At 42.6% G+C, this 27648-nt stretch overlaps 1 protein-coding gene across 1 annotated transcript in view; it reads right to left on the reverse strand.

Moving 5' to 3' along the window:
• The window catches only part of LOC126248733 (uncharacterized), a 172966-nt gene that overhangs the window by 102655 nt on the left and 42663 nt on the right, over window positions 1-27648 (reverse strand). The window contains exons 2-4 of the mRNA XM_049950052.1: window positions 24238-24323; window positions 5386-5647; window positions 1094-1223 (exon numbers count right to left, since the gene is read on the reverse strand). Of these exons, the coding sequence (XP_049806009.1) occupies window positions 1094-1223; window positions 5386-5647; window positions 24238-24323 (478 nt within the window). The remainder of the gene's footprint in view (window positions 1-1093; window positions 1224-5385; window positions 5648-24237; window positions 24324-27648) is intronic.

Here is a 27648-nt window from a genome sequence, read left to right on the forward strand (position 1 = left end):
GAATGTAGCCTCACAAATAGGGTGTATTCTGAGACATCAAGGAAACTTCAATTTAGCATAGGAGGGATATGTGGGGACTGAAAATTATAGAGGGAGACTAAGAGATGAATACAGTAAGCAGGTTCAAAAGGATGTAGGTTGGAGCAGTTATTCGGAAATGAAGAGGTTGCGGAGGATAGAGTAGCAATGAGAGCACCTTCAAACCAGTTTTCGGACTGAGGACCACAACAACAACAACAACAACAACGACGACGACGACGACGACGACGACGACATAGATCATCTGATTTTTATTTGCTCTTCCTAAAGCATTAAGAGCATAAATTATTTAATATAAATAAATGAAACAGGGATATAATTAAGAATTGAGAAAATATCTCTTGCGTTACAGTTATATTTCACATTTCCTTGATTTGAGTGAAGCAAACCCAGTGATTATGTCAATGAAGTCAAGTTTAGCAGCTATGTTGCATTCTATGGACACAATAGTTTGTTTTCAACTATCGACCTTAAGTAGTTTTTATCATCCCTAATTTTCTTATTACCGTTCACAATAGACCGCAGTAACTAGAATTGCCATAAATATCCTCGAAGCTCAGTGGTAGACGTTTGTTTATGATGCTACTTGGACTACGTGACTAGAAATGACACTGTGGCACATCGTGCGTTTACAGCCGTAGGTCGAATGAAAGGCTTTTTCTTGTGGGCAGAAAAAAGGAACACGAGGGGTAAGAGAAGTCATGTACCTCCTCTGGTTCGTTCTTGAACTGTCATTTTTCCTTGTCTGTTTTTGCGCTCCCTCTGTGTGCCTGTGCTTCTGGCGGGGACCTACATCACCACCCCCTCGGTACCGCCTTGCTTGTGGAATCTTCGCTTCGTGAGGTCGCCCTCATCTCTCATAGAATTACTCGTAAGTGTACGCTTAAGTAATCGATCAGAGGACATATTAAGCGTGAAATTACAAATTGACAGTGAACATGCAGATTGTTTCCAAACATACTTGCTGTAAGAAAAATAGCGGTATTCCTAATAAATCTATTGTAACTTCTGATCTAAAATACATATATCAGTTTAGACGAAGTCTCTAACTAACCTGTCTTCACAATCTGTTCGATTAGAAGCTGTCACATCTTTGACGTCACTTGCTGGTAGCTTCAGTTTTTTTCGTGGATGCCTTTCAAAGACGTAATGGCGGTTAGGACAGTCCCTCTCGATACGGCTAGCTGCAACGAAGAAGAATATACTGTGAAATGAACAAATGAATAAAAATCGTTTTTTTTGTGAGGGTGGTTCTCCAAAGCTACCAAGTACTTGATAAAGATAGACATGACCGCCAACAGACACATAGACACATAGCATTTGGTATGTGGTGCAAGACAGTGTATACACTACATCAAATATATTCCGATTATATAGCATGTTTGACTATTATAAGATGAACGAAAGGGAGTAGTAGAGGACAATAATACAAACAAATAATCCTTGTAAAAGTAGGTCCGATAACGAATGGTTTTCCCCATACGCCGTATGCACAAGCGCAGTCAGGTCAGTGATACAACACTGTTAATGTCTTCAAGGTCACTCTTCACGTCACCAGTGAAAGTAAAGTATTCAACTAACCAACAGTGATGTGCGAGCCGCGAAGTTGCAGCATAAACGTAGCCTTACATTCCAGTACCGGTTCCTACTGCGAACAGCAACCGATGTGAGCACAAGTAGAATTTGAAGCGGTTGGCGTGGCTCCACACACATTTTCAAATGACAAAATGGCCGACATCCATTTCATATACTGGCGTGCTAATGGTAATGCACGTGAGGCAACACGATTGCGAAGCCCATCTTCAGAGCAGACTGTTAAACAGCAGCGTGTTCGCTCTCTAGGTCCCGTCTGCGCCTGCACGAGACCAGTTCATTTAAACCCAACGTACAATATGCAGGTCGTCCAAGAACAATGTCGACACTCCGATAGCAGGAGCGTGTATTACATCCAGTGGGTGCGGGCAGTTACCAGGACTGTTGCAGCAGAACGCGTTTCGCCCTTCATCATATGGCGGATATTAGATAAAGGACAGTTAAACACATATCACGTACAAAATGTGCAGTCACTGGCCGCACCTAGCTCTTCAGTCAGGGTTGTCTTCTATCAGTGGATCCTTACACAATGTGGGAATGATACACAGTTCCTCGCGTACTTGTTGTTTACAGATGAAGTATGCTTTATCGAGATGGTATTATGAACATCCACAACACACACGTTTGGGTTTATGGAAACCCTCATGCAACCATTGAGGTCGCACATCAGCGGAGACTTTCCATTAACGTTTGAGAAGGTGTCGTTGGTGATCGGTTGATGGGGCCACATTTCCGTGCGGTTAAAGGCGCTGCAGTCTGGAACCGCAGGACCGCTACGGTCGCAGGTTCGAATCCTGCCTCGGGCATGGATGTTTGTGATGTCCTTAGGTTAGTTAGGTTTAACTAGTTCTAAGTTCTAGGGGACTAATGACCTCAGCAGTTGAGTCCCATAGTGCTCAGAGCCATTTGAGCCATTTGAGCCACATTTCCTGCGTGTCCAGTTTATCGGTGGTGTGTACCTTCATTTCCTGCAACAAAAGCTAATCGACTATTTGAATGACGTTCATTTATGATAAAACGATGCGTTTGTGGCACATATACAGGGTGTTTCAAAAATGACCGGTTTATTGAAACGGCAATAAAAACTAAACGAGCAGCGATAGAAATACACCGTTTGTTGCAATATGCTTGGGACAACAGTACATTTTCAGGCGGACAAACTTTCGAAATTACAGTAGTTACAATTTTCAACAACAGATGGCGCTGCAAGTGATGTGAAAGATATAGAAGACAACGCAGTCTGTGGGTGCGCCATTCTGTACGTCGTCTTTCTGCTGCAAGCGTGTGCTGTTCACAACGTGCAAGTGTGCTGTAGACAACATGGTTTATTCCTTAGAACAGAGGATTTTTCTGGTGTTGGAATTCCACCGCCTAGAACACAGTGTTGTTGCAACAAGACGAAGTTTTCAATGGAGGTTTAATGTAACCAAAGGACCGAAAAGCGATACAATAAAGGATCTGTTTGAAAAATTTCAACGGACTGGGAACGTGACGGATGAACGTGCTGGAAAGGTAGGGCGACCGCGTACGGCAACCACAGAGGGCAACGCGCAGCTAGTGCAGCAGGTGATCCAACAGCGGCCTCGGGTTTCCGTTCGCCGTGTTGCAGCTGCGGTCCAAATGACGCCAACGTCCACGTATCGTCTCATGCGCCAGAGTTTACACCTCTATCCATACAAAATTGAAACGCGGCAACCCCTCAGCGCCACTACCATTGCTGCACGAGAGACATTCGCTAACGATATAGTGCACAGGATTGATGACGGCGATATGCATGTGGGCAGCATTTGGTTTACTGACGAAGCTTATTTTTACCTGGACGGCTTCGTCAATAAACAGACCTGGCGCATATGGGGAACCGAAAAGCCCCATGTTGCAGTCCCATCGTCCCTGCATCCTCAAAAAGTACTGGTCTGGGCCGCCATGTCTTCCAAAGGAATCATTGGCCCATTTTTCAGATCCGAAACGATTACTGCATCACGCTATCTGGACATTCTTCGTGAATTTGTGGCGGTACAAACTGCCTTAGACGACACTGCGAACACCTCGTGGTTTATGCAAGATGGTGCCCGGCCACATCGCACGGCCGACGTCTTTAATTTCCTGAATGAATATTTCGATGATCGTGTGATTGCTTTGGGCTATCCGAAACATACAGGAGGCGGCGTGGATTGGCCTCCCTATTCGCCAGACATGAACCCCTGTGACTTCTTTCTGTGGGGACACTTGAAAGACCAGGTGTACCGCCAGAATCCAGAAACAATTGAACAGCTGAAGCAGTACATCTCATCTGCATGTGAAGCCATTCCGCCAGACACGTTGTCAAAGGTTTCGGGTAATTTCATTCAGAGACTACGCCATATTATTGCTACGCATGGTGGATATGTGGAAAATATCGTACTATAGAGTTTCCCAGACCGCAGCGCCATCTGTTGTTGAAAATTGTAACTACTGTAATTTCGAAAGTTTGTCTGCCTGAAAATGTACTGTTGTCCCAAGCATATTGCAACAAACGGTGTATTTCTATCGCTGCTCGTTTAGTTTTTATTGCCGTTTCAAATATACCGGTCATTTTTGAAACACCCTGTATGATGGTGGGCCGGCACATTTACATATGACTGTTCGGAAATACGTAGCACAAATCTTCGACAACAAGTGTCTCGGTTATGGGTCGCCAATACCGTGGCCCCCATAAGTCCCCCGACTTGAACCCTTTGGAGTTTTTTGTGTGGTTTAAAAGCTTTGGTGTATTCTAGTCCCGTTGATAGTTCCGACGAACTCTGGGAACGCATTTTGGATGGTTGCCAATGTATTCGGAACACGTCTGCGATTTTTGACGTTTACGGCCAACAATGAAGAAACATGCTGAAACTATCCTTCACATGAACGGTTGCCACGTGAAATACCAGTAAAGTGTCTGTTCTTAAGTGCATATCTGCAGTTTGCTTATAAGGTGCTCACGTCGTGTAGGGGAAAGGGGAATCCATTGGTTTCCGGACCTGTGTCTATTAGAATTATTTACTTATTTCCTGGTCCTCTGCTCGCCCCTTTCGTTTGCACCTATAATAGAAAACACTCTGTATAATGACGTAAATGCTTACTGTAAAGTTCCCCAGTCCCACACTATTATCATAGTATGCCAATTTTACAAGTACGTTTGCAGAAACTTTCCATAGTGCTTAATGCTTCACAATATATGATGGCATTCGCTCATCCTTGCAAGCCAGTATGATTTGATTGTCTCAACAAGAAGATGACTACAATATAGAAAGTAGACATGAATAAATAGTCTTACTACAGAATGAGATTTTCACTCTGCAGCGGAGTGTGCGCTGATATGAAACTTCCTGGCAGATTAAAACTGTGTGCCCGACCGAGACTCGAACTCCCGAGTTCGAGTCTCGGTCGGGCACACAGTTTTAATCTGCCAGGAAGTTTAAGTCTTACTACAGTTTCTTGGCGGACATGCTTTCTTTTTTTCATTTATATTTTGTGGATTCCTTCTAAAGAATAATATCAAACTTTTAGGATGCAAATTACATCACAGGACAATGATGTTACAATAGTAATTTCATTGTCAGCACTCTCTCAACAGCTTTAGACTTAGGAGAAATCTAATGAAGAAGACGTGAAGAGTAGATCCATTTCATTTTCACGCTGTAAATACAAGAAATAGTTTTTCAAAACTTAACTGTTACCAGATAAGGTATAAGGAATATTAAAAACGAAAGTATTAGTAGCATAATTACTTACACATCAAGCACACTTCAGTGAAGTGTACACTATTCGGCACTAATACAAGGTTCCCGATACCCTCTGGATGAGCTTGTTCTCTCGTTAAATAACACGTTGATTCTTCATACTCTGATGATCCAGTGAACGAAGTAATACGATTTCCTGCTTGGAAGTCAAATGATGTGCAAGTCCTGACTAAATTGTTCGTAGCAGTCCGATCTCGTAGGCACAAATCCTGGCATTTCTCTAAAACCTTGAATGGCGGCAACGTATCTCTCACCTGTAAAATAAATATGATAATACTGATATTGAAACTAGGCTTTATTTGAAATTAACAAAAAGCTGTTAACAAACATTTGTAACAGTGACACATGACGATTCTTCATATATAAATGCACTGCGCACAGTTATTCAGTGATCTGTATAGTGTGGATAATTTTATACATTCTTCAAGTCTGCTAGGAATTCTCCTTGTGAGCGACAAAAAAAAGTAATCTTCACCTGAGCAAATATAAGAACAAAAGCACTAGCGCTATTTCAAAATATGACTTCAAATGGACATACAGCTCATTCTCAAAAATCTGTGTTTACATTATAGATACCTACTAGTCTATCAGGGGTGTAGGCGTGGCTTTACCGCAACCATAGGGAGCGTTGAAATGTTGTGGCATACCTTCCCAAAAAATCGGTGGTACAGATATACCATTCAACAAAGAGTGTAATTAATATTGGAAATATTAAATCAAGTAGTTTGACCAAATTTAGCAATTTTACGATCTTTTTAGAGACGCTCAGTTTAATAGCTACATATGCTAAATTTTGCACCCAGATATTAGTGCAACTGAAAACTGCCCACGAAAATAATATTTTGTTACAGTTCTTATTTTAGATGTTATGGACGTTTTTTGATTTTTCTTGTCTTTTCAGGTAAACAATGAGGGTTAAGCACTAGATACACTTAAGCTACGGAAGAGACTTTTAGGTACGAAATGGAGAAGGTAATTTAGTTACGTTACGTAAAATTGGAGCTTTTTAAATTAAATACTACAGTGGTGGAGAATTTAAGAAATCTCTCAAACCACCCGTGCTGAAAAAACGATACATTTAATAATTATTCTAGGTGCAGTTATGTAACTAGGATGATATTTTCTTTCCAGCTTATTTAATCATCTATTGAGGACTACGTGTCAGCGTATACTCTAATGGGGTCGCTATATTTGATCTGCATAAGCTTTTTGATGAACGATAGCGTGCCAGCGGAGACACATATCTTCTCAACTGAAAGTGACTGGACAGTTCAGTGCCAAGTGTAAATGAATCAATTTCGGGCTTCAACCGAAAGTAGATAGAAAGATTTAAGGGTTAAAGTCCGATAGACGATGAGTTCATTAGAGAAGCAGAACAATTTCAGACTGGGGAATGATCGGCCGTGTCCATTCAAAGAGACCATCACGTCATTTGCCTTAAGTGATTAAGGATTAAGGGAAATTGTGGGAATCCTAACTCTGAATGGTGGTACGGGAATTTGAGTCGACGTCATCCCGAATAAGAGTCCAGTGTGTTAAGACTGCACCTTTTATTTTTTTTTTTTTAGATCTCAGTTTGTTCTATATTGTTCGTTGAATTTGTTCGTGGCGGACGTCCAATGACACCCGTTCAGATTCTTTGTTTATCCGTTCACTAAGTTTTTTTTTTTTTATTACAGAGGGTAGTTAACCCTCTGACCGAACACGCTGAGCTACCGTGCCGGCCTTCAGGAGAGTCTCACTCAGCGAGGCCTTAGAGCAAAGCTGGCATTTGACGTTGTTTCGAGACGGGATTTGTGTTACTTTACAGCGTGCCTCAACGAACGCCAGCCGGAAGTTCTCTCATTTCCTTAACCACTGATAAGACTTTTAAAATGAAATGGAGGCTTGTGCAATAGTACTGTTATTATCAATATTTATTTTGTTATTTGCGTCTAGGTACTAATTCCTTTGTTTTGCTCATTGTGTTCTGTGTAGGCTATGACGTAACTCCGCTTACGCAGAATGAGGCATTTGATGCATTAGGGTAGACTTGGGGTGTTCAACCTTTTTACGCTTGAGATCTACTGCACGCAAAATAGTCCATTTGGAGGTCCATTGACTTAAAAATTCATACAGTTGCAAGCACAAAAACAACACTGTAGCCAAAATCAGTCATTCTAATTACACAAAATACATAAAAGATTATTTTCTCTTCATCAAAATGGTTCAAATGGCTCTGAGCACTATGGGACTCAACTGCTGAGGTCATTAGTCCCCTAGAACTTAGAACTAGTTAAACCTAACTAACCTAAGGACATCACAAACATCCATGCCCGAGGCAGGATTCGAACCTGCGACCGTAGCGGTCTTGCGGTTCCAGACTGCAGCGCCTTTAACCGCACGGCCACTTCGGCCGGCTCTCTTCATCAAAACTTGTAGGCCTATTATTCAGTTTTCATCACATTACGCATGCGCAAACAATTAAAATTACACCATCATAAATGTTGAGAAAAGTGTAATGTGATACTTGGCTTCGCATATCATAGGCAAGTTTTTTATAATGTGGCGAACAATTTGTCAGAGCCAACCTTACACAGTCTGAAAGTGAGATCAGTCAGTTTATTTCTATATTTGTGGTCCACTGCGTTCATCGTTGAAAACGCTATCTCACAGAGATAAGTTGATCCAAAACACCATAAGACATACGATGCCAATTTTGCAATGTCAGCGTAGGTTTTTATCCTTACTAATTTCGAAAAGTTTTCTTCATTATATTATGACTTTAAAGGAATAGTCATTTTTAAATCGAATTATTTACTCCTCAGTCTCACTACAAGATAAGAGAGTACTAATTTTACTAGCAATACTTCCAGATTCCGATTATGGAAAGGCTGAGCTACGATAGCCGGAGCAAGTTCCATAGCCTTGAAGTCTGAAAACCGGTTTGCACGCTCTGATTTCATTGCTTTCGGGTTGGCCATATACTTCTTTGCAACATCTTGATCCAGTAATGTGTGTTGATCTGATAGTCCTGACTGTATTTGAGGAAAGTATTTCAAATTAACTTCTGTAACTATGCTATCCAGAAGTCAAGTTTTGCCTGAAACACTTTATATAAGACTAAGAGTTACGACGGTTTCGTTTTTTCCTTGAAGTTCTTTGTTTAAATAATTTAGTTTAACTATCATATCAGTTACAAATGTCAGAGTAAACAACCAGCTGAAATTATAAATTTGTGAGTAATCAATTCTCTTTCAGACACAAAAGAATTTCGCTAGCAGGAGTTCTCTAAATCTGTTTAGAAATCATACCCCTACTCAGACAGCTAACTTCGGTGTGCAATAGCAGGTATCCAATTGTAATAGCATTCTATACATTTATCTCTGTAATCTTTGTGGGCGAACTGAATTCACAATATTTGTGAGAATCCTCATAACATGTGTCATTTTCAAAATGTGTCCACAAAGCACTTGCTGATAAATGACACAATAATACTTACAGCAAGGCGGGGAAGATCCGTCGTTCGCACACAAGGGAACGAAAGGCAAAGGCCCCGAGTTCGAGTCTCGGTCCGACACACAGTTATAATCTGTCAGGGAGTTTCATATCAGCGCAAACACCGCTGCAGAGTGAAAATCTCATTCTGGAAACATCCCCTAGGCTGTGGCTAAGCCATGGCTCCACAATATCCTTTCTTCCCGGAGTGCTAGTTCTGCAAGTTTCGCAGAAGAGTTTCTGTGAAGTTTGGAAGGTAGGAGACGAGGTACTGTCAAAATTGAAGCTGTGAGGACGGGTCGTAATTCGTGCTTGGGTAATTCAGTTGGTAGAGCACTTGCCCGCGAAAGGCAAGGTCCCGAGTTCGAGTCTCGGTCCGGCACGCAGTTTTAATCAGTCAGGAAGTTTCATATCAGCGCACACTTCGCTGCAGAGTGAAAAATCTCATTCTGGAAACATCCCCTAGGCTGTGGCTAAGCCATGTCTCCGCAATACCCTTTCTTCCAGCAGTGCTAGTTCTGCAAGTTTCGCAGGAGAACTTCTGTGAAGTTTGGAAGGTAGGAGACGAAGTAGTGGCAGAATTGAAGCTCTGAGGACGAGTCGTGCTTGGGTAGCCCAGTTGGTAGAGCACTTGCCCGCGAAAGGCAAAGGTCCCGAATTCGAGTCTCGGTCCGGCACACAGTTTTAATCTGTCAGGAAGTTTCAAATTCTTCGTGTTTGCCTTACATGCAAGGTACCACATCACGTATCAAGGCCGTTATTACGGCGAGAGGTGGTTGTTCGGGGTACTGATTTCTCAGGATCTATGCACCCAAATTGCGTGAAAATGTAGTCACATGTCAGTTCTAGTATAATATCTTTGTCGAATGAATACCCGTTTATCATCTGCATTTCTTCTTGGTGTAGCAATTTTAATGGGCAGTAGTGTATTAATCGTCTTGTTTGGAGTATTGCGATGGCGGAGAGTCACCGTGCAGCTCTTCCAGTGAATAACATTGGCAGAGCTGCTGCTTCTCGTTCAAATACCATCTAAGTTGTCGTTACGAGACTCTGGACCCCGTTTCAGACCTCTCATTAAAGGAATATCCCTGGTGGTATCGGAGATCGAGACCGAGTACCCATCTTATTGATCAGATACGCCAGCTGTTGGGTCACAGGGGTATGGTATCTGTTACATAAGATGTGGCTAAAATGGAATGATTAATTATTTATAACTGATGCAGGTATAGAAAGAAATGAGTGGCTTAATTATGTCAAAATCTAGAAAAAAAGTTAAAGTGGGAGGTTTTTCCTTCGTAACAAATATCTTGGAAATGCGGTCGCAGTTGAGAGTAGTAGTGCCGTTAGATGACGTCAGAGAGGCCCGGCAGGCGGAAGTGGAAGTGCGCCTATTGATGGGTACACTTCCGGGCGCGCCCTACAGCGGGACAGCCCGCGATTCTTCCGTGGATGCTGCAGGGAGGAGCCGCGCAACGGCAGTGGGAAGAGCACAGTAGCGGAAAAAGTTTACGACGGGTTTGTTTATAAAGAACTTTTCTGCTGCCAGTCACTATTTTCTTTTATTCATATTTTACACGACGCGTTTGGGGATTGGTACGCATTTTCCAGTGTGTTTTCTCTGTGCACTATGTCATTTTTACATTGTATCCGATGTGTGAGGTTCTGTTTTGTTTTATTGACTTTACTGCATTTTAGTTAGTTATCGATTTCTTGTATTTATTTAGTGTCGAAATTTAGAAGAACTTGTTCTTACAGTTTTCTTATGGTCCATTTGCGCAGAGTCTTACATACGTTAAAAATCACACACAGTGCAGAGTGTTCATCGAGAATAACTTACATAAACAAACAGTTACAAAGATGAATTTAGGTATAGTTGATAGAGATAATGTTACTGGTGTTCCACAGAGTATGTTACTCTTTTATGCAGAGGGTACTTATCTTAAAAGTATGGATCATAATTTGCTTATATCTATTTTTTTACAATGCTTCTTATTTCTATGTGACGCTATTTTTATTTACGTAGATTGTCAAAGAATCTAAAGCTATTCACTTATTCATTTTCAAGTTTTTCGTTTAACATTTTGTCTTCATATTTTCTGTATTGTGAATATATCTCCAGTTCTTGTAACAAACTTATTTTATGCTCTTGATTTAGTCCGTAGAGTACTTTGAAAATTTTCTCTACTTTTACAAATGGGTGTCCTGTATTAATATGTGTGTGGCTATTACTGGTGTGTCTGTTGTGTGTGTAGGCTTTAATGCGCTCTCTGTACCTGGTGTTGAAATTTCGACCTGTTTATCCTGAGTTGAACGTGGAGCATTCCTGGTATATTAAAAGCGTATCCTACACTGTGGAACACCTGTAACATTTTCTCTGTCAACTACATCTAAAATTATCTTTGTAACTGTTTGTTTATGTAAGTTGTTCTCGACGTACACCCTACACTAAACATTGTGTGTGATGCTTAACATGTGTGAGACTTTGGACAAGGGGACAATAAGAAAACTGTAAGTGCCGGTTTTCCAAATTTAGCCACTAACTAAATACAAAAAAATCGCCAATTAACTAAAAATTGTGCGTTTTTTTATATATTGAAATAAAACCAACAACAGAAAGCAGAATGTCACAGAACGAAAACATTACATAAAAATGGCAAAGTACAAAGAGAAAACATACTTGAAAATGGGAATCATTTTCTGAAACGCGCCGTGTGAAATATGAATAAAAGAAAATAGTGACTGGTAGCAGAAAAATTATTTATAACCGAACTCATTGTTATCACAGTCGCAGGCTTTCACAGAAACCATAAACAATTAGCAACAAAAGTTCAGCACCAATGGTTTGGTTGGTTGGTTGGTTTGGGGGAGGGGACCGAACAGCGAGGTCATCTGTCCCAGCGTATTAGGGAAGGAAATCGGCCGTGCCCTTTCAAAGGAACCATCCCGGCAGTTTCCTGAAGTGATTTAGGTTGGTTGGTTGGTTTGGGGAAGGAGACCAGACAGTGAGGTCATCGGTCTCATCGGGTTAGAGAAGGACGGGGAAGGAAGTCGGCCGTGCCCTTTGAAAGGAACCATCCCGGCATTTGCCTGGGGCGATTTAGGGAAATCACGGAAAACCTAAATCAGGATGGCCGGACGCGGGATTGAACCGTCGTCCTCCCGAATGCGAGTCCAGTGTCTAACCACTGCGCCACCTCACTCGGTGAGTGATTTAGGTAAATCGCGGAAATCCTAAATCTAGATGGACAGATGAGGGTTTGAACGGTCGTCCTCCCGAATGCGAGTCCACTGTGCTAACCACTGCGGCACTTCACTCGGCCCAGTACCACAGTAAGCTAACCAGTTTCGCACCTAAAATACGAATTTTACCGTTGAAAGACGTCCACAAGAACTTTTTGTAAGCGTAAAAGCGCAAAAGAAAGGCTCAAAACTAATTTTTCTGTAAAAATGAGAAAAAACAGAGTCACTGGTCGAAGTATTGCAGTTGACACGCTTCTTTGGTGGTAGCAAACTTTTAGTTTTGACAGAAATGTCAACGCAACGCAAAAATAGAGAGAGCCTGTGAGATTGAAAGGTGAAACAAATCCGGATGGAATACGCACGCTACGGTAACCACCCGTTACTCTGGGACGCCGAAGAAACGCGTCCTACACAGATTCTCACATAACGAGCAGGTTCCTCATGTCCGTCTCTGTAACCCAACACATGGACATTTAAATCAAAAAAGTACGCAGCATAGTGATATTCCGATTTAGTAGACCCCGTGGTTACGACATTGGCTTATATTCTAGTGAATGCTGGTATAGTTCGTTTGAATAGGCCACTGCCTAGTTCCTTTTCTCTCCTTGAGTTAAGCTAGTGCCCCGTTTCCAGTGACGTCACAGTTGCTGTGTCGTTAAACTCCAATCTTCTTTCCGAATAGAGTTACATTATTCGCAGGCTGATAGCGTACCTGATAATCACCCCTATAGATTAAGACGACGTGGCGTCAGGGAAGGCATCTGACTACAGAAACAGATGGAGAGTAGAAATGGGAAATGTTGTAACTGCCACATTTGTCAGAAGAATCAAAGAACAATGTATCTCCTGTACATCACTTATTTTTATCCAGAAATTAAGAATTTATTCTGATACTATAGCCGACATATTCGTCTTGAGTGATTCAGCAACAATGTTGATATTTAAGATAATTCTTATTTATTGTCCCGCCTCAGTTGCACATTTTTAATTAGATTACATGTTTCGATCATTAAGTATCATCTTTAGATCATAGATGTTAAGTCCCATAGTGCTCAGAGCAATTTGAACCATCTTTAGATCAAAATAGTAGCGTCAGCAACCCGTCTTGTCAACTCAGAACCATATATTCTGATACCACAAAATTATGCTATTCACCATATCACTGCAAAAAATGATGAGGCAAATTGTAAAACAAATAATTTATTAAGAACGTCCTAAGTTTCATATCAGGAAGCTGACTTGTTCTAAGCGCCAATAAGAAAGTTTTTGTTTCAAGTGGCATTAATACAGAGGCATTAGGTGTTATTTGTGATAATACAATACAGAAACACAACAATAATATTTTAACTAGCAGAACTGTGTTCAACAAAAATCATACCTTGCTCCTTGTTAATTTTTTTTACGAGAGAGTAACAAAATTAAATTCAAGAAAAATATCTGATTACTGACTTCTGTTTCTTACACTACTCGACTCTTGGGATCAAATGTTCCAAAATTTATCGTCGATAGGTTCTTCTGTTTTGCAGCTGATAAATGTGGCTGGTTCTAAGTTCTAGGGGACTTATGACCACAGCAGTTGAGTCCCATAGTGCTCAGAGCCATTTGAACAAATGTGGCTGGTCTTCCACCTGAAGTGCGCCACGGTATACTTCTGCATTGTCTTTCCTCTTTTCAATACATTGACATTTTCCCATTCTTCTGTTTCAAAGTAGGTATTTGTAGATAGCTGTTTGAGATGAATGAGTATAAGACACTTTAATTATGCTGCATTTTGGGATATTAAACGTCTCCATTGGCGAGTGTTTTAGCAGTATCTTTAAAATCAAAGAAATCAGTTGTATGCACTAGAATTACATGCAATGGGTTCGTAACTTTAGCTGAGTCAACACTCTCGTGTAAATCTTGCGGAACAAAGGCCTTGCTTATTTTCCTTCACATCTTTGTAACTGCAAACTCTCTGTCGCAACTCAAAAAGCTGTGCCCATTCACCAAAAACCCTTTGTGTTATCTCTTCAAACCATCCCAGGCATAATGTAGAGAGACCTTGACGCATGCCATTTGGAACTGAACTGGGAAGCACTTGGCGGCACTGCGTGGCACTAGGACAATGCGCCATCTATTAATGAATGTTTGAAACATTTTCTCTATGACATCTGGAACAAATCTAGGGAGATGCAACAGTGTACCGAGAACACAATGGCACTAAAAACTTTTTATTTATTTATTTTTTAAAGGCACAGAAGGTTTCAATGTCCACTCTTCAAGTGTCATAACTAAGACGAGAACAGGTTTTTCAAGAGTAGAAGCAACATAAAAATAGAAAGGTGTACAGAAAACACATACGTCGCGGATTAAATTAACAACTTACAATATAACTGTCATATCGTTTAACACTAATTATTTGATAAACTTGACGCAAGCTGGGTTTTGAAAAACTCTAACAAACAGCAGTAGTATAGAGCGGCTATATATGTATGGGCGAGCGTCGTATAAACCTGTTTAAAAACGCTAAGTAATTAGGACGTAACACAACGAAGGAAAATACGAATCTTTACACATGGTCTTATAAAGTGAACTGCGTGAATATATATCACCACCCACGATGTCGTAGGGCTTACGTTATCCCACAACTTTTCTCTCCTACAGCACCAGAAGAAGTCAACTGTTTTCTCCATTAACTTGTGGACCAGCTCGTGATATTTCCTTGCTCTCACAGATTGGATTCATTTCAGCTCCTACAAAGTATTAGATTAGTGCATAAATTCGTAGCGTTTTTGTTTTGCATGTTGATATTTCGGTTGCTATCGGTTTCATTATCGATTGTCATTTTTTATTTGTAGTTCACTGTTGCTTTTTGAGTTTACGTATTGTCATTTTGTCATTTGGAGATAGTGTATATGCTGTGGACGCTAGAAAATGGAGTGCCAAGTAGAGAAATAGGAACATTTCCGACATATTGTTCTGTCTGAGTTCAATAGAGTGTCAGTGGAGGCAACCAGAAACATTTGCACCGTGTATGGGGATAATGTCATTGGACAGAGTACGGCAAGAAAATTATTTTCTCGTTTTAAGAAGGATCGTTTTGACATTAGTGATACTCCACGTTCGGGAAGACCTCCGGGGTTTGATGAATATATAATATAATGGCATCCGTCCATCCTTGAGGGATGATGGTGTAACATGCTTGGTTCAGAGTCTGCAGCGTCTGCTGTGGCCAAAAAAGTCCCACTCGATAGTGGCAGTCCCTACTGAAGTTTGGACATGTGAAATTTGAGGGACTTCGAACAGAAGCCGCTCTGTCTCTTCGCTTTGTCCTCTTCCTGATTTGTTCCTGTGTGCGTTCGTCCTCTGAGAGCTTGACGCCATTGCGCACAGTTACTCGCCACTTGACACGGCCATCTGCAATGCTTTCCCAGCGACTTGGATTGATTTTGGTCTTGGTCAGGTCTCTCTTGCAGACATCCACTGGCCTCACACCCTCCTGAAGTTCTCCGTACAGCAGTTGTTTCGGTATCCGTTTAGGATCCATGCGCCTGACATGTCCCAACCATGTTAGACGTCGATGACTCAGGAGTGTAAATATGCTGGTTGTGCTTGCACGATGAAAGACTTCGGTATTGGGTACTCTATCTCTCCAAGAGCTCTGAAGGATCTTCCGGAGACAGCGGAGATGGAAGCTGTTGAGTCGAGATTCATGCCTAGAAAGAGTTGTCCATGTCTCACAGCTATAGAGAACAGAAGCGTTGTAGACTTTTAATTTAGTTTTTGTGGCAAGCAGTCCGTTGTTCCATACTCTGTTTTTCAATCTAGCCATGACAGATGATGCCTTTGCGATTCTGTTAGTAATTTCAGTGTCCATGGACAAGTTGCTACATATTGTGAATCTCAAGTAGGTAAAGTCATCAACTACCTGGAGAGGATAGCCATCAATGCTGACGGATGGAAGGTTGGTAGTGCTCTGCGTCATGATCTTAGTCTTTTGAAGGCTGATGAGTAGACCAAATTTTTCACAGGCATTTGATAATTCGTTGATTATATACTGCAGCTCATCTTCTGTGTTCGCTACTAGAGCTGCATCGTCCGCATATAACAACTCATGGATAACAACTGTATTTACTTTGGTCTTGGCCTTGAGACGAGCAATGTTGAAAAGATTTCCATCAGGCAAATCTGAGCAGAAGGGAAAACAAAATCCCAAATAATGTAGGAGCTAACACACGCCCCTGTTTCACACCGCTATTAACAGGGAATGCTTCTGATGTTTTATCATTGAAGCAGATTGTTGCTTGTGTTTTTTCATGGAAAGAGACAATTATCTGTAGTAGTTTAGGTGGACATCCAATCTTCTGCAACAGTTTGAAAAGCCCATTTCTGCTCACTAAATCAAACGCTTTAACAAGGTCAATGAAAGCAATATAAAGTGGCCTCTGCTGTTCACGACATTTCTCTTGTAGCTGTCTTAAGGAGAAGATCATATCTACGGTTGATCGGCCGGGCTTGAAGCCACACCGAGATTCTGGGTAGATTCTGGAAGCTAAGATTTGTAATCGCATTAGGATGACTCTAGCATAAGCTTTCCCGGCTACACTTAGCAATGAAATGCCTCGGTAATTGTTACAGTCACTTCTGTTCCCTTTCTGTTTATATAGAGTAACTATCCTCGAATTCCGCATACTCATCGGGACATAACCTTCTTCCCAGCTGGTTGTGATAAGTGAATATAAATGTTTGAGAAGAACAGACTTGTTATACTTAATAACCTCTGCAGGGATCCCATCTTCACATGGGGCCTTTCCGTTAGCAAGAGAATCTATTTCTCTACTAAGTTCTTCCATAGTAGGCATTGCATCTAGTTCTTCCTTAACTGGCATTTGTTTGATGGCGTCACATGCATCCTTGCTAACTTCATTCTCGGCTGCATACAACTCGAGGTAGTTAGTGTTCAACCCAGCGTTCCATTTGTTTGCCTTCATCAGTAATGACTTCACCCGTCTTGGACTTCAGAGAAGCTGTTTTTCTGACAGTTGGTCCAATTGCTTTCTTAATACCATCGTACATTGCCTTAGCATCCCCAGAATTGGCCGCTTTCTGTATACCTGCACATAAATTCAGCCAGTAGTTATTTGCGCGTCTTCTGGATGTTTGCTGTGCCCTGTTCTTTGCTTTTCGTAGGTCATCTCGAGTTCTTTCATTTGGGTTTCTTTTGTAAGCAAGCAGGGCTTTCCGTTTAGCCTCAGTGACTGGTTCCTTTTCTTCCAAATTTTGCTCGTAACAGTCCTTATTTCTTTTTCCTTTTATTCCATAGGCCAATACTGCTGAGTTGTAGATTGCACCCGAGAGTTTTGCCCATTTCTTATCAACATTCCTTTCTGCTTGCACGTTTCCTGGGAAAGCACTTTCAAAATTACCGGCCATATCCTGCTTTCTTTGTGTGTCATGAACATGATCTGTGTTGATACGGGGATGACCTCTCGGTTTAGCGTGGTGACATTTCTTAGGAGTGAGTCTCAATGTGCACGCCACCAGGGCGTGGTCAGTGTTGCAATCAGCACTATGATAACTTCGTGTCAGTAGTACATTTTTGAGACCAGTACGCCTAGCTATGACTAAGTCAAGTTGATGCCAGTGATGAGAGCGCGGGTGTCTCCAAGACAACTTGTGCTGATCCTTAAGCTGGAAATATGTGTTTGTAATACAGAGTCCATAAAAGCAGCAAACTTCAAGCAGTGTCTGGCCATTTTCATTGATTTTTCCCACCCCATGATGTCCCAGGCAATGTACAGTAGTTTAAAGGCATGAATCCACAATGGTCCACGCCAGTGTACTCGGGAGCTGGTAAATGTGATGAACTGCGATCATTCCACTGTGGGGCGACATTTGCATTCAATGTCAAAGGTTCAAAAATCGTGTTTACGGGTCTAAGCCAAAATCACAAAAATCAGCAGGTAGCCATATGTGCATCTCTGCTTGCTCGTTATCAGAAAAGAAAGGAACGGTTGAGCCCAAACAAAGCAGCAACTCCCCATACAAAGACCTCCGCACATCCACAAAAGACAAAGCTATGCACCTGATGGAAGTGCGATAGTGTGGTGAACTACGAATTACTTCACCGAGATGTAACCATCACTGCTGGTATTTATTGTCGCTAACTGAGACGTTTTGCAGACGCAATCACGCAATCTACTACGACAACGACCAGGAAGATAACGGGATGTGATGCTACTCCACGATAACGCCTGCCTGGATTCTGCTTAAAAAAAGAGAGAGAGAGAGAGAGAGAGAGAGAGAGAGAGAGAGAATTGGGATTGGGAAGTCACTCCGCAATGCGCACCCATCTTATTCACCTGACCATTCACCCTCAAATTTTTGCTTTTCCGCTGGTAGTCGAACAACTTTCAAGAAACTTCCTTTCTTGATGAAAATGCTTTCCGAACATGGCTCGACGAGTTCTTCGTCTCAAAACCACGTAGTTCCTACACTCGAAAAGCTACTCCAGTATTGGCAGACTGTTGTAAATAGTGAAGGAGAATATATTATTGATGACTAAAGTCTCTGTTATGTGTATTTGTTGTCTTCGTCAAACTTATGAAAAAACGCTACGAACTTACGCACTGGCCTAATAATGATTACTTTTGACAACGGGTGGGGATAATATGATAACGGTTGCAGCTATACGCATTAGCTGTGTGTTGATGAGGCACAAAATACATTATGAACCTGACCTTCCTTCGAGTGAGATCATAATTGAGTGGTAATGGATTATTGGAACGATGCGCTACTGACTCTCAGACGCTAAGACACAATTAATGGCGAGATGCAACTACTCCTTGACCGCTGAATTGCGTGGAAATATATTAGTTACTTACAAGGGAACCTCCCCATCGCACCCCCCTCAGATTTAGTTATAAGTTGGCACAGTGGATAGGCCTTGATAAACTGAACACAGATCAATTGAGAAAACAGGAAGAAGTTGCGTGGAACTGTGAAAAAATAAGCAAAATATACAAACTGAGTAGTCTATGGGCCACATAGGCAACATCATGAACAATGTGAGCTCAGGAGCGCCGTGGTCTCGTGGTGGCGTGAGCAGCTGCAGAACGAAAGGTCCTTGGTTGAAGTCTTCCCTCCAGTGAGAATTTTACTTTCCTTATTTTTACATCGTTATTATCTGTCCGTTCGTTCATTGACGTCTCTGTTCACTGTAATAAGTTTAGTGTCTGTGTCTTGCGACCGCATCGCAAAACCGTGCGATTAGTAGACGAAAGGACGTGCCTCTCCAATGGGAACCGAAAACATTTGATCGCAAGGTCATAGGTCAACCGATTCCTCCACAGGAAAACACATCTGATATATTCTATACGACACTGGTAACGGCATGTGCGTCACATGACAGGAATATGTTGTCGACCCACCTAACTTGTACACTTGGCGAATGGGTAAAAAGATTCTTCTACCTTGCCCGATTTAGGTTTTCTTGTGGATGTGATAATCACTCCCAAAAAAGTGATGAAAACACAATAGTTTGTCACATAAACTGAAAATAAAAAAATTAAAATCCTCGATGGAGGATTTGAACCAAGGACCTCTCGTTCCGCAGCTGCTCACGTTACCACGAGACCACGTCGCTCCCGTCTTCTTAGAGTCTTGATGTCGCCTTTCAGTTTTTCAAGGCCTATCCACTGTGCCAACTTATAACTATATCTGAGGGGCGTGCGATGGGGAGGTTCCCTTGTTAGCAGAAGTTGGACCATTTCAGATAAATTAAACGGAGACTGTTTCCCGTGCAATCCTAACACCTCGTTTCTACTGATCGGTCTCTGTTATGTAACTCTTGGTTATTCATGCATTTCATCCATCAGACGATATGTAGCCCCATGCGCCGACAGCGACACTACAAAAACTGCTTATCGGCAGAGATTGACACTTCCGCATTCATTGGATCTCTCACTAAACGACTGATACTTTTCAGGTCTATGAAGCAAGGCTTTGCCCGGTCAAAGGTTCATAAACTCATCAGTGGTTTCAACATCCTACCACGGGACCGTACCAACTTTTCCTCATCAGTTTGCTTTACATTGACAGGGTGTGTAGGGCACAACTAGGACTTTAACGTCTGTGACCAACAAGATGCAGTTCTCAAACTTCTTTTAGAGAATCGAGTTTAAAAAATGATAGGTGTGCTTATGCTGTACGCTTTGTAGGGCCGCGCGGGTGCACGGCGTCTGCAGGCGATCGAATAAGCGCCGTCCGCAGCTCGTGGCCGTGCGGTAGCGTTCTCGCTTCCCACGCCCGGGATCCCGGGTTCGATTCCCGGCGGGGTCACGGATTTTCTCTGCCTCGTGATGACTGGGTGTTGTGTGATGTCCTTAGGTTAGTTAGGTTTAAGTAGTTCTAAGTTCTAGAGGACTGATGACCATCGATGTTAAGTCCCATAGTGCTCAGAGCCATTTGAACCATTTTTTTAGTAAGCGCCTAGTTTGCCGGCACGGTAGCTCAGCGTGTTCGGTCAGAGGGTTAGCTGCCCTCTGTAATAAAAAAACTAAGTTAATCGATCAACAGCGAACTTAAACGAATGTCTTACGACGTCCGCCCCGAGCAGATGCAACGAACAAAAGCGAACAAAATGAGATTTAGAGCCTGCCGCGGTGGCGGTGCGGTTCTAGGCGCTGCTGTCCGGAACCGCGGGACTGCTACGGCCGCAGGTTCGAATCCTGCCTCGGGCATGGATGTGTGTGATGTCCTTAGGTTAGTTAGGTTTAAGTAGTTCTAAGTTCTAGGGGACTGATGACCTAAGATATTCGTCCCATAGTGGTCAGAGCCATTTGAACCATTTGAGATTTAGAAAAAAAAAGTTTCACAACCGCGAGGCCTCTAGATCGAATCTCGCTGTCAGTAGCTCTTTTCTCATTCCAATGTAATTCTAACAACATATTTATTATGACCGTGCAAAGTATCAGTACTTAGTAATTCATTTACTATTTTCCTAATCTATAACACGAAGAAAGGAAAAATTGTTTTTCCTCCCTTAAGGAGATTGGAAACAAGAAAAGGATACAAGTGAATTTTCATCAAATCAGTGTAGTAATCTTATTTATATCATTGTATCTACATCTGCGATAAGTATAATGTGTAACCTCTGCAGCATTGCATGAATCAGGATGATACTGATCGTAGAAACATGGAAAACAATAATTATTGCGATATACAACAAAGTAATGAACTCCGAATTTGTGCATGTCCATGATTTTTTTCAATGTGTCCATTGCAAACCAGACTTGGTTTACAATCATAAACAGTTCTCGATCGTCCCACAATGTCGCGGTGCACCACGCGTATCGAAGAATAGCACCGAATATTGGTGCAGATGACTAATAAAAAGAAGTCGTACTGGCTGTGAGATTCGATCCAGAGACTTCATGCATGTGAAACTAAGCTTTTACTCGCTCTACTGCGGACTCCTGGAATATCAGCAGCCATACAAAGTATATAAGCACGCATATAATTTTCAAACTATTTTCTCGAAAACGGTTGAGAGTTGCGTCTTCCTATTTACACATGTCGAAGTCCTACTCGTGCCTTACACACCGCGTCAATACGAATTAAATCGGTGAAAGGAAGTTCGTACGGTCTCCTTGTTAGAATACTTTATTCGATGCAGACTGTCGCAATTCTATGAAAATGGTGTTAATTTTCCGATGTCTTTAGAATGTCTGTCATTTGCTTGCAACGATATATTGTTTCTTGAAATTCCACGACTGTCTTTCTCTCAGGGTACTCATTCAGACATATAACATCTTCAGCTGTATCCAGTTGTCAGCATCCGCCAGTGATTCGGATTCGCTGCCGAGACCGAGTATGGAAGAAAGACCAGAGATACTCGGGCTTCACGCTATGGCCGCAGCTTGCTCTCGCGGAAGGCGCCACCGCCGCAGGGAGCGTGTCATATGGGCCAATCCACTGACACGACAGAGTCCGTAAAATGCCGTTGTCCACAGTTGCCCGACAGTTTTCGGTAGACTCTGAAGCCTTCGCTACATGCCGTTGACTGACTGACCTTACCTGTGTTTGCTTTTCGGTTCGGATGGCTCCCTGGACAGTTTCCGTACGCTTACGACTACTTTCGCTACACTATGGACATTCTGTCAACGACCACAGTAACCGTCTGTTTGTTCCAGTAGTCTCTGCGACGCCGCAAGAGCGAGTCATTATAAACTGTGTTCCACCTACGCCGACTAGGATTCAAAACAGTTACTGTTTTTAGCCATTTATTCCCGTCTGCTGGGAAAATGTCTGTGCCAAGTACACAGTCTTTTGTGGCAGAATATATCTGTGCAATATACGTTATGTGACCAAACGCGTCGTTATTAGTTCCAAACACACCAGATACGAAGTAGTTAATAGCGTATATTAACTCGGTTTACTGCTGCTATAACCTTTAATCTTAGGGGTCCTCCTTGCACTAAATTATAATTTGTTTCATTTCTTCCTGAAGTATGATGAATAGCTTTTACCACAGTTTAGGACGAATTACAGGTGTCTTTCATTCTACCAGCGCTTTAGGTCATTTCAAGCGTGTTCAGTAGGACTCATTTGGTGCGTAGAGTGGTTTACTGCAGCAAATACATTACGTTTTCTTCAAACCACGACGCTATCTGTACAGACGCATTATCAAAGTATAATTCCAAATTACTTTAAAAATTTTGAGTCGGAATAATGTTTTGAAGGTAAAAAACTGCCCTTGCTATGTATGATTTATTTGCTTTACGTTTAGTATTTTGTACACTACCCGAGCTACCATTTATGAGAGCGTTTACCCGTCCTTCGTAGATCAGCGTTTTCCAAACTTATTTACATGTGAATTTTTTTACTTTTCGTTTTCAACTTTTTGTTATTTCACCTAATTCTTTTCTTATTTCGAAAACAATAGGTCTCCAGATGCCGCCATTACCAATAAGTTTTTTATGAGCCGTTTAAAAATCTAGATGCATATTATAGGTTTTATAGTTGTCAAGATTTCCATACTCCAAAAGCAGGCCAATATCTGGATGGATACATAACTGATTCAGTCGCCAATTTCTCAGCCTACCCTTAAGGGAACTAGAACAGCATCAAAGGAAAACCGAAATGGTTATTTTACCTTTTTTTGTAGTGTTGTTATTTCAGACGGATATCACCGTGTTGGTATAGCTTCTGATTTATTACCTTAGTGTCAAAATATGATAGGTAGCTTCATTTTTTTTATTTGAGTCAAATAGGGTGCGTACTCAGTTTCCGTTAGGGTAAAGACAAAAGAAAACAGGCCGCAGCTTTAGGAAAAATCACTGTAAAACGGAATCAAGGCACCTAGTTCCCTCTTCCACCCGCTATGGTGTCTACCACTGGCAAGCTCACGCGTCGCAGTGTTCAGCTTTTCGGAGGACTAAGTACTTCGTTCAATTTCTGGATAACCGAGGCTGCTGACGCACGACCCAGGATTAGCAGTGCCAAATCCATGCGGTAGACGACCGGCTCATCACAAATATTTAACCGATAATGGCAAGGGTCGCGCTCGCTCGCCATACGAAAACAGGACAAGACACTCTGTAGCTTCTGGCTCCGTAGCTGAGTTGTCAGTGCAGCTAACTGCCATACGGAAAACCCGGGTTCTATCGCCGGTACCGACAGGGGTTTTGCCTTTGGGGGGAGGACTGGGACAGGGTGTACTCAGCCTTGTGATGCCAATTGGGGAGCTATTTGGTCGAGTAGTAGCGGCTCCAGGTCACTAAATCTGACAACGGCGGGGCAGCGTTGCGCTGACCTCACACACCTCCGTATCGCATCCAATGACGCCATCAGCAATTGATGACACAGCAGTCAGTTCGTACCGATTGTCCCACCAGGGCCTGTGGACGGAATTTTCGTAGTTCTACTATTTACATTACTACACCCTGTGTTAGAGCGATTAGGTATTTATTTAATGTCGTAATTTTACCAATTGAGCTTAAATATGAAAGCAGCTTTCTCTCTCTCTCTCTCTCTTTCTCTCCCGAGCGTAATTCTATTATTTATTAAAGCGAACAAAACCTGGTTTCGTTTGCTGTCGTTAGTTTAGTCCGACATCTATTGATCTGATAATTTTTTAGCTTACCACATCATCATCGAAGCCCTGGAGTTGTTGATCCGGTAGTCGCTCGTAAACGATCCTTCCAATACCTTGGTTGCAGGTCGTTTGAGCTGTAACAAATATTTCATATAAGACAGTATTAACATCGTCCAAGTAGGCTGTAATCTGTTTATTACCTGTGCAATTAGCTAATTCAACCGTGCATCTTGTACAAGCACATACACTATGTGATCAAAAGTATTCGGACACCCCCAGAAACATACTTTTTCATATTAGGTGCATTGTGCAGCCACCTACTGCCAGGTATTCCATATCAGCGACCTCACTAGACATTAGACATCGTGAGAGAGCGAACTAGGGGACCCGCGGAACTCACGGACTTCGAACGTGGTCAGGTGATTGGGTGACACTTGAGTCATACACCTGTACGCGAGATTTCCACACTCCTAAACGTCCCAAGATCCATTGTTTCCGATGTGATAGTGAAGTGGAAACGTGAAGGGACACGAACAGCACAAAAGTATACAGGCCGACCTCGTCTGTTGACTGACAGAAAAAAATGGTTAAAATGGCTCTGAGCACTATGGGACTTAACATCTGTGGTCATCAGTCCCCTAGAACTTAGAACTACTTAAACCTAACTAAACTAAGGACATCACACACATCCATGCCCGAGGCAGGATTCGAACCTGCGACCGTAGCAGACGCGCGGTTCCGAACTGGGCGCCTAGAACCGCTAGACCATCGCGGCCGGCTGACTGACAGAGACCGCCGACAGTTGAAGAGGGTCGTACTGCGTAATAGGCAGACATCTAACCAGACCATCACACATGAATTCCAAACTGCATCAGGATCCACTGCAAGTACTATGAGAGTTAGGCGGGAGGTGAGAAAACTTGGAATTCATGGTCGAGCGGCTGCTCATAAGCCACACATCACGCCGGTAAATGCCAAACGACGCCTCGCTTGGTGTAAGGAACGTAAACATTGGACGATTGAACAGTGGAAAAACGTTGTGTGGAGTGGCGAATCACGGTAAACAATGTGGCGATCCGATGGCAGGGTGTGGGTGTGGCGAATGCTCGGTGAACGTCATCTGCCAGCGTGTGTAGCGCCAACAGTAAAATTCGGAGGTGGTGGTGTTATGGTGTGGTCGTGTTTTTTATAGAGGGTGTGTGCTCCCCTTGTTGTTTTGCGTGGCATTATCACAGCACAGGCCTACATTGATATCTTAAGCACCTCCTTGCTTTCCACTGTTGAAGAGCAATTCGGGGATGGCGACTGCATCTTTCAACACGGTAGAGCACCTGTTCATGAAGTGGCGGAGTGGTTACACGAGAATAACATCCCTGTAATGGACTGGCCTGCACAGAGTCCTGACTTGAATCCTATAGAACACCTTTGGGAAGTTTTGGAACGCCGACTTCGTGCCAGGCCTCACCGACCGACATCGATACCTTTCCTCAGTGCAGCACTCCGTGAAGAACGGGCTGCCATTCCCCGAGAAACCTTCCAGCAGCTGATTGAACGTATGCGTGCGGGAGTGGAAGCTGTCGTCAAGCCTAAGGGTGGGCCAACACCATATGGAATTCCAGCATTGCTGCGCGGGATTAACTGGGCGGTCTAGGGCGCTCCAGTCATGGACTGTGCGGCTGGTCCCGACGGAGGTTCGAGTTCTTGCTCGTTCATGGGTGTGTGTGTTTGTCCTAAGGATAATTTAGGTTAAGTAGTGTGTAAGCTTAGGGACTGATGACCTTAGCAGTTAAGTCCCATAAGATTTCACTCACATTTGAACATTTTTTGGATTCCAGTATTACCGGTGGAGAGCGCCCCGAATTTGTAAGTCTTTTTCAGCCAGGTGTCCGTATACTTTTGATTACATAGTGTATTTTAAGCTTAACATTTCATTTCACATTTTACTACGTCGCTGGTACATGTGTACAGGTATATGTCGTATTTCTGTGCGTATGTGGAACAAAAACAATGCAATAGTGTACATGATGCGTCGTAACCGAGAGATACAGTGTTACTATCGTTGCTAATTGCTTATGTGCGCTGCGGACAGTTTTTAGACTTTTACCACCACTCGTAAGATGACACAAGTATGTGCACTATCGCTTCAACGACACAAGGCCGGAATTTTGTACTAAGTGTTCAAGAACGATGCACCTACAAAGAAGTTTGTCCTATCGAAGCATCCGGACCTCAGCGATGAAATAGATGTTAACAGTAATTCTTGAAAGTCTGTAACTCCCATGTATAAAACAGCTTCATGTGTCTGATTACGTTCAAAGTGTGAATGGGTTAAATACAGGGTGTTTCAAAAATGACCGGTATATTTGAAACGGCAATAAAAACTAAACGAGCAGCGATAGAAATACACCGTTTGTTGCAATATGCTTGGGACAACATTACATTTTCAGGCGGACAAACTTTCGAAATTACAGTAGTTACAATTTTCAACAACAGATGGCGCTGCAAGTGATGTGAAAGATATAGAAGACAACGCAGTCTGTGGGTGCGCCATTCTGTACGTCGTCTTTCTGCTGTAAGCGTGTGCTGTTCACAACGTGCAAGTGTGCTGTAGACAACATGGTTTATTCCTTAGAACAGAGGATTTTTCTGGTGTTGGAATTCCACCGCCTAGAACACAGTGTTGTTGCAACAAGACGAAGTTTTCAACGGAGGTTTAATGTAACCAAAGGACCGAAAAGCGATACAATAAAGGATCTGTTTGAAAAATTTCAACGGACTGGGAACGTGACGGATGAACGTGCTGGAAAGGTAGGGCGACCGCGTACGGCAACCACAGAGGGCAACGCGCAGCTAGTGCAGCAGGTGATCCAACAGCGGCCTCGGGTTTCCGTTCGCCGTGTTGCAGCTGCAGTCCAAATGACGCCAACGTCCACGTATCGTCTCATGCGCCAGAGTTTACACCTCTATCCATACAAAATTGAAACGCGGCAACCCCTCAGCACCGCTGCCATTGCTGCACGAGAGACATTCGCTAACGATATAGTGCACAGGATTGATGACGGCGATATGCATGTGGGCAGCATTTGGTTTACTGACGAAGCTTATTTTTACCTGGACGGCTTCGTCAATAAACAGACCTGGCGCATATGGGGAACCGAAAAGCCCCATGTTGCAGTCCCATCGTCCCTGCATCCTCAAAAAGTACTGGTCTGGGCCGCCATGTCTTCCAAAGGAATCATTGGCCCATTTTTCAGATCCGAAACGATTACTGCATCACGCTATCTGGACATTCTTCGTGAATTTGTGGCGGTACAAACTGCCTTAGACGACACTGCGAACACCTCGTGGCTTATGCAAGATGGTGCCCGGCCACATCGCACGGCCGACGTCTTTAATTTCCTGAATGAATATTTCGATGATCGTGTGATTGCTTTGGGCTATCCGAAACATACAGGAGGC

Source organism: Schistocerca nitens, chromosome 3, assembly GCF_023898315.1.
Source record: "Schistocerca nitens isolate TAMUIC-IGC-003100 chromosome 3, iqSchNite1.1, whole genome shotgun sequence".
NCBI lineage: Eukaryota > Metazoa > Arthropoda > Insecta > Orthoptera > Acrididae > Schistocerca > Schistocerca nitens.